We start from the raw sequence: 8,938 nt of genomic DNA, 5'->3' as shown, positions 1-8,938 counted from the left end.
CTATCTGAAAGCCAAGACCTCAAAGCATATGTCAGGCTGGGCACTATAATTTTCCTGGTCATGTTTCGAGACCTAAACTTCTCAATAAAGGACCCTTGTTTTGGTACGTTTGTAGATACAGTAAAATACTCTGATACATAGTTTTGATTGGCAATAGCCAGGAAGTGAAGTAGTGCTCCTAGGAAAACAAAGGCAGTGCCATATCAAAGCATCTGACACAACTTATGGTTGTAATTGAATCAAGCGTGCCATTAATATGGACAAGTTTTCCACAATGAGATGAATAGACAGTGATCTCAAAGAGAGAGCAGCACAATGGGTTGCAATCACCTTTTTTAGAAGAGTACAAAGGCATAGAACATGCTCATGTTTAGTTTCCATGTGGGCTACAGCATATAATGTGTGTGACTTTAGGAGGGAGGGGGGGGGGATTAATAATATCAATGATCTATAGAGTATCTGAAGAGATGCACTATCTGAAAAGTTTTTGTTTATTATTATTTCCATGTAGATTATGCATATAATACTATACTTTTTAATACTTCACTCACACTATTGAAGTGTAGCCTAACACTTTGCTTACATCCCTGTACCGCCAACCCGGAACGCCATCCCGAGTCTATACTGAGCGAGGGAAATGCAATAAAACAAAAAATATACTATCAAAAATGATGTCACAACATATGTTTTTATTACCTTTTTACAAAAATACCAACTGCTTCCTGTGCTGGTGCCAAACAACACAGACAGAGCTAATGGGGGTTAAATAGCTTTGCTGCAAAGCACACAGACATATCAGTGTGTCAGTCCATTTCATTTCTGTTCAGGTCCTCTGTATGTCCAGAGCTGCATGGGGCAATGGAATTAGAAAGCACAGGGAATGACAATATACACACCTCAACACTTGTACTGTAAGTCCTACAGTGTAGGACAAACTGAAGTTGAGTGTAAAAGCCATAGACAACTTCGTTTTCAGCAACACATTGTGCCTCATTATGAATAATAATATGGGCAAAGGGGGCCCACTTAGGGGAGTGTTTCCATTACTCTTTCACATCGGTTGTTAACCTGAAAGTAAGTGTCGCCTGTGTGGATTAAACTGATATGCACTCACAGCTCAACCTTGATGAGGTGACCTTCAGTAACCTTGAAGCAGTTCATCATCTCTGTCTTCTAACCTTTGACCAAAAGGGTCACAGTTTGTTGGAGCATGTCTCTCCAGCAGATGGCTAGTCAGCGATCAGCATCTAGGCCTACATCATTCAAATTTAAGGAAGTCCTTTTCCATCATCCGGTGTCACAGTCAGTTCTCTGTCAGTCATTCAACATTGGGGATATAATTATCGTGCGTAGTATTAATGTTAAAGTTAGAGTGGCTGTGAGTCAGTCGGTTGGGAGGACAGAACGTTCACAATCCCAATCAAATGGCCCAGGATATGTTAGCCGCATGTTCCTTGGCCTTCATCCGCAGCACGGCGATGCTGGATGAGCGTCTCTCAAACTCAGGCTTGGCCTCGAACGGGTGTCCGTTGGGTGAGGGTGTGAGGAGGGAGTCAGCCGTGAAAAAGTTGTTGATGGAGACGTGTCCAAACTGGTTCTGCTGGTTGGGGAAGCCCACATACCCGTGGTCGGCTGCGGAGCGGGGGGAGTGGGAGTAGGAGGTTACACAGGGAGGGGATCCACGGGGGAGCATGCAGGAGGACACCATTGAGCCATTGGGAGCAGGGCTGGGCCACAGGTTGTTGGGGATCTGGGAACGGAAATGACAGGTAATTTATCTGGTTATTTATTGACCTTTCTATTCTATCAGGAAAGTTGAATGATCTTGAATATAAATTGCTCCTAACGTTTTGAATGTTCATAGTCCAATTGTGTGTATTATAAAGGTTTTCTATTTTCTTCTCATTAGTTCTATTAAGGAGACATTTTCTTTGATAAAGTGTCATCTTTTTGGATTTATCAGTCATAAAATTTTTGTCAACGATAATATATGATATACCATTTCATCCAGATGTGTAACTTTAGAACTGGTGACTTCAGATGGGGCGGCAGGTAGCCTAGTGGTTAGAGCGTTGAGCCAGTAACCAAAAGGTTGCTGGATCGAATCCCCGTAGCTGACACGGTAAAAATCTGTTAACTGTTCCCCCGTAGCCTGTCATTGTATATAAGAGTTTGTTCTCAACTGACTTGCCTAGTAAAATAAATAAAAAAAATAGCCTACAGTATATAGCTTAGGCTACCAGTCCAGATCTCAGAAATTGAATTCCTGATTCATTAGTAAAAATCACATGTTGAAGATTAGTATCTGCACCCATCCTTTCCCTTGCAACATCCCTGCCAAATTTTGGTTTACAGACGCATCTAGAAACATAATTAATTGTGGTGGGGTGAAGATTTTGCTATGGTTTAGTGGTCATATGTAATGACGGTTTGTTTAGCATTGCATGGGAATTTCATTTCATTTTCAACTGGTTACAATCAAAATTATTTCCATAAATATATGACATCAGAGAGCATATCAGATATGGCCTCAATGATCTGTAAATATAGTCACATTTTTGGCACAAACTGAATATTTTTAAACAGAACCAGACCCTGCTTTTTCATAGAAATGTCCATGTCCAACCCACAAAAATGCAATTTATGTTCCCCCCTACAGTATTTACAAGGAATAAATCATCAACTTTGAACTGAATTGAGTCATGGCTGTAACTCAAACAGTAAGATACATGGGCATGCTTCAATCCCCCACTTAGCATCTGTACTATAGAATTAGGAATTAGAACACTAGAATGGGTGAACCTTCTTATGATGGGATTAAGATCAGGGCCCTGTTGCATAAAATTTTTCCCTTAAGGGTTCAACTGAAGGAATAATTTCCCCTTACCTAAGGGAATTGTTTAAGGGCATGGTATAGAGCCTCACAAATATTAATTTAGGTCAGGGCATATTTGAGGGGTTTTATGGTAGTTTAAAGGCATGTATGGCAGAAAGAGTATCCGGTTACCATGGAAATGGCCTGATTCACTGACTAAATATCTACAGCAGTCAAAGGGATGCTTTAATTTTGTGAGATAGCAAAATAGAACTTCTACAATCAAGAAAGGATAACCAAATTGATTCAGAAGATAATAAACCAAGTTTCCTGACGTATTTTTTCTCCAAATTGTTTATATTACTTTCTAGTACATCAAGCTAATTTAGAGTATATATAGCTAACTAGCCAGCAAGCTTTGTAGCCACAGATTGTGCATCTTGCATTGTTTAGCTATATAGCTAGCTTGTTGATGTTTTCCTTTTGTAACCAGAGCACCACAAAATGGTGTTTACATTGATATCCATACTGAATGAAGCAGGCAAGGGACCTCGTGGGCACCCTTAACTTTTTCAACTTAATTTAAGGGGGAAATGTACCTTAAAAGTGTGTGTGCAACTGACTTAAAGTTAAGGAAACTTTAAGGGAAAAGATGAGGGGAAAATCTACTTAAGGTGTTTTATGCAACCAGGCCGAGCCATTTTGGTCAGGGAGTTGGTCAATCATGGTTTGCCAGTGCTGTGATAAGTATTTATCTGTACTGTATGTTTGTTAGCTAGCTAGGCAGATAGTTTTAGAGGAATGATTCTATTTTTCAAATTAACTGCCAATATGCCGACATTCCAATCAAATAATGCACTCAATCCACAGCCATACATTGGTTGAAATCAGTTGATGATAGGACTTAGACAAGTTGTAAATACATATAGTAGCACTCACAGCTTTCCAAGAAAACCTAAATGTTTGCATGTATTGTATGTTTAAATATATTTTAGAGGCTATTTAGAGACTACAGATAATTGGTTGGCTATAAAACCTGTATACATGTTTTTTATAATTATATGACAATATTTTAGGTTGACAATAATTATATTACAGAATTTCTGATATAGCCTATCACATGCATTAGCCTACATTTATTTACAATCTGCGATTCAAACAATAAGTAAGCCGACACCCCGCCACTGATTTGGTAAATAGCTGAGAGACGGGCCTGGAGAAATGTAACCGCTCTCAAATTCATGGACTGAGCTATATGGATGCAAGTACTGACCGTGACCATGTTTTGAGGCTATACAGTGTTTGTTTACAATTACATAATGTACAAACAAAGGAGTAAAACAAGCTTATATTTTGAGTTCTGATGAGTTAAGACAATTGAACTAAGCTCATGAGGCATTTAAGTTATATTATTTAAGAATCAATGGGTATATATATATATATATATATATATGATATACCAAAAATGAATGTAGCGATCAGTGATTGACCTTTTAAAAGCCCATATTCCTAAACTAGCCTCATCCCATTGACTGGATAAATAATTTTCTGAGAAATCTGAGATGCCATTCATTTCAATGGTTTGCCGAGATACATTCTAAATCAACTTTCAAAGTCTTATCTAAAATATGGTGCATAGCATACATCTTATTAACATGGGCCTATGTCAAGGGTGCTCGATATATCAAGGTGCGGTGGCAAGCAAGAGCATAATCATTTGATTTAATATACTAAATGTGTAGGCTACTAGCCCACCTAGGCTACCCTTGAAAATACAAACGAAAAGTTAGTGTGGCTAAATACGCATTAGGCTCTAATTATTGTTAACAATTACCAAATATTACACCGAAATCGAATTATTCATTCCATATGATAGAGAAGTTCAATTAGTCTAGCAAAAAATATTCAATAGTGGTAATTAAATAGTGTCTCTGGTAAAAGCGCAAACTTGCTTGTGAGTAGCTATCCGTCCTTGGCAACACTGATATGTCATATGTAGCTGCAAAATGACTTTTTGCCTGTTGAATCTGCCCATAACGTTCTCTTTTTCTCCACTTGGCTCTTCTGTTTTGAAACCACACCTAGAGGGAGAAATAGAGAAATATAATCAAACTTTTCCTAAACAGAACTGAGCATATGGGCCTATAGGTTTAGGCCATAGCCTAGGCTAATTTGACAACATGTGGTGTAGGCTAGCCTTATTTTTCGGCATGATATTGTCTGTAGACAATATTTGGTTACACAAATGCCTAATAGGCATTACCTAAGCACTCAGATACAATCAATTTTAAATAACGTGCGTACATTTGTGATTTACAGTATATCATGTATTACTTTTTTTTTTTTTTTAAGGAACTCAGTCCGACTTTAAATTTACTTTTGAAAGTTGTAATAGTACAATGCAGGAGGTGCAAATTCCAAATTGGGTAGTGCCTCTTGTCATGTTAGTCATTTTATACCTTAGAGAGCTATTTATAACTTGTCAGAAATGTCCAGATCAACTTGCCGATGTCAGCTAACGCTTTTTATTTCGTTTTTTTAGCCTATAGATATTGTTGTAATTTGTTAGTCACTCAAATATCACATGAATACATAATAGACATTGCAAAATGTATAAAATTGCAATTAAATTAATTTTAAAATGGAAACATTTTCTTTGCACGTCATGACACAAATGTTTCGAAATAAGCTTTAAAGCTCCACCAACAAGAATGGTGTGAATAGTGCTTGTGCGCATAGAAATAGACCTGGCGCGTGCGCAGGGGTTGGCGTGGGATGATCCCCAATGCTGTGGAAAGGTTTTGGAACCCCTGGCCTAGAGATTAACTGAATGAAAGTGAGAGTAAAGTAGACCTACCTGCACTCTGGCCTCAGTTAGCTCCGTTCTCATCGCCAGCTGTTCTCTCACATAAACATCTGGGTAATGAGTTTTCTGAAACACCTTCTCCAACTCCTCCAGCTGTGCGCTCGTGAACGTCGTCCTGTGCCGCCGCTTCTTACTGCTTGATACGTTACTGTCACACTTGTCACTGATTTCGTACAAATCCGTTTTCTCCTGACCGGCCATTACCGGCGAGTCCCTCAGATTGCAACAGTTGTCTGTCGACCTCCCGAGGTCCACGTGCAAGGTATCTTCTTCAGTTTTGGGGACACCATAATTCGCTATAGGAAAGAAATAGAAAAGTATTATTATTAATATGATACACCAATGTTTCTATAATTTATTAGTATAAATAAATCAAATAGTGTTAAAATAGTGTTATTTAGATAACAGGGCTATTCATAAATTCGCCTACTTTAAAAATGTTTTATTTTCCTTTTATAGGCCCAATAACACCTTAGCAGAGTGACGACGATCTTGCAACAATACTGGCATATATGCTACTTTATAAGGTCATCTTTGCACAACAGGCAAGTGACAGGCCTATAAAGAATATTGACAAATATATTTAATATAAGAGATGTTGTATAAGCCCATTTGTTCTCTAACTGTAAGCAGTTAATGTAAAGAAATGTGCACGTTCGCATTTCAGTTTTGATGATAAAGTAATCCCTCCCCCCCCGCCCCCCACCCTTAAAAGATTTAGATGCACTATTGTAAAGTGGTTGTTCCACTGGATATTATAAGGTGAATGCACCAATTTGTAAGTCGCTCTGGATAAGAGCGTCTGCTAAATGACTTAAATGTAAATGTAAATGTAAATGATGGTTGATATTAATATTATTATTGACAAAGCCAGAAACAGATTTTCAAAATCAGACTTTCTAGGATATTCATAATTTCATGCCTTTTTAAATATGACCACAACTGCCCATTGCTCTTTCAAGGTATTCCTAATATAAAGATAGAAAAAAACTAAATTGCCTCAATCCAATAGCTCTCTGGCATTCAAACAGTTTTTTTTGTTGGACAGCACTAAGAATGACATAACACATAAAAAATGACTTGTTTGAGATATGGCACATGATGATGAAAGTACCATCAAAGTACGTACTACCATCTTCGTTTCACAGGCACAGTACTATTTGGATGCTAAAATAACATGCGCAAAAATAACCTAATACATATTTGCTTCAATGACATTTATGTAACGCTTTTAGCCTGCAGGTATAGCCTTACAAGTCTAATCAATAACACATCTAGCATACACATTTCTGCGGCAGCTGAAAAATATATATTGTTAAACCCTTTAAGCATGGACAGTGAAAAGGGGCCAGTAACTAACCGTTTTGTTCTCCACACGGCGTGGACCGCTCCATTCGCGTGTTGTGCTCGGTGGTCTGTAGCCCGAAAGCCTGCACACACTTGGGCGAGGTTTTGCTGTAGTACTGTACACTGTCCAAACTCTCCATAACTTGGTCCAGCCCGCTGCCAGAGCCCATGTAATAGTCGCTGCCCTTAATCGCGTGACTTTTCAATGCGAATTTATCGTTCACGTATTCCATCATCATCTTCTTCTTCCTCAGATCCCGTCGCTCAAATGAACCTTGTCAACTGACCATATAGAATTTCTGTTGACGTTCGACAAAATGGAGCATCTATATAGGTTACCCTGGTAAGACAATAATTCGCCAAAGCCGTTAGTTTTTCTAGTCATAAAGGCACTAGCTATGGTCCCTTTATAAAGGGAGGGAGAGGGGGTTCCTTGAAGAAGCCTCCCTACATTTGAATATGGAGCAGTTAGTTATAACTCCTCCCACAATCCATACCAAACACACATTATTAAGGGATTCTAGACCCTAGACAGGATCTAAAAGCAAACAATGACATTGAATGTAATTTACAACATGTTTAGATACCCCAAATAAAGAGAGGTAACCTAATGAGTTATCTAGTCTACTGCAAGTTGAGACTGCAAATACAATTTGTGAGGGCGCATGGCTAATTTAAACGGAAGTTCGTCTTCTACACTCACTTGGCAATTCAAGTTTCTAGTTGATTTCGGCCTATTGCTGTAATAATCGGAATAAGTACTTTCATGGCAATATATTTAGGAAAATATAAATTCACAGTATAACGACTTACGGAGATATTTACAACTTTTTGGACTTCAAAACGATGCTTTTAAATGCAATACGTTCTCTAAAATGATTAATTCTAGGCCAATACAACGTGTTGGTGGCTTTTTTGATCAATTATAGGCCTAGCAATTAAGACGGATTTATTTGTGTGCTTTGAAAGACAGGTCTCCACTCTCTCCACCATATATACTAATAATCATCATCTGCATTATTATTATTATTATTGTTGTTGTTAATAATTATTATTATAAACGTTTCCCTCGTTTGTCATTTTCATTGTTAAGTTTCAGCACATGTTGCATTAACACAGCAAAACAATATTCTGATTAGTCTATGCAAGGTTTTTTAATTCAGTAACATGTATTGTTTGGTTTAGGTTTAACATGGGCCTATTGCACATATTGCAATATCAGATGTTCTTAATATATAACACCTGAAGCATGCATGGATTAGTACACTGGCAGCGCGAGACATTGTAGTTGAATATGTTTTATTATCAATTTGAATCTATAATGTGCCAGTTTTTAACAGGGGATCAAAGAAAGTTCATAATGCAGGAATCCTTATGGAATGATACGTATTATAAGGTGCCCGGGTGCTTAAAATGCACAATGCATTTAGACCAATGCATCATATGGGTTTTGCATTTCAAAGTTTTACCAAAAATAGGCTATTTAGTAATAGGGTTTGGGTGTGCCTCAATGATGCTTGCCTTCCATTATTTCCTAGCTAATAGTTCTGCACGTTTGTGAAGTGGGAATTTTATCACAACAGGACACATTGGAAAACGTATTTTTAACTTTTGGGAAACGAATAAAGACGTTTACAGTGATGGCATGGACATGTCAATGGAATCTGTGTGTCATGTTTCTATCTCTCAATTGTTCAGCAATGTTAATCGGATTTAGTGAGAGTCCCTGGAACTTCAAATAGGAGCAATATACAGTACTCACTGCAACTCACACTAAATCATGTGTCCGGCATATTCTTGTACGGATCTTTAACAAGCAATGAATGCAATGCCCCGTCCAATTTAGCAGACCAAACTACATAACGAAAGATAGGCTACATGGTGTCAGAATGGCCAGATATCATACATTT

The 8,938-nt window shown here is 38.0% G+C and overlaps 1 protein-coding gene across 1 annotated transcript; it reads right to left on the bottom strand.

The window, feature by feature from the left end:
• Positions 1-669: 669 nt before the first annotated feature.
• On the bottom strand, positions 670-7,423 carry LOC106573110 (ALX homeobox protein 1). Its single transcript, XM_014147821.2, has 4 exons — positions 7,042-7,423; positions 5,673-5,977; positions 4,768-4,896; positions 670-1,750 (listed from the first exon to the last, which is right to left on the bottom strand). Exons 1-4 carry the CDS (start codon positions 7,265-7,267, stop codon positions 1,421-1,423), a joined length of 990 nt encoding a protein of 329 aa, XP_014003296.1. The 5' UTR covers positions 7,268-7,423; the 3' UTR covers positions 670-1,420.
• Between the last annotated feature and the right edge of the window lie 1,515 nt (positions 7,424-8,938).

Source organism: Salmo salar, chromosome ssa16, assembly GCF_905237065.1.
Source record: "Salmo salar chromosome ssa16, Ssal_v3.1, whole genome shotgun sequence".
Lineage (NCBI taxonomy): Eukaryota > Metazoa > Chordata > Actinopteri > Salmoniformes > Salmonidae > Salmo > Salmo salar.
Note: the sequence above shows the minus strand (reverse complement) of the source record. Positions and strands in the feature narration are given on the sequence as shown.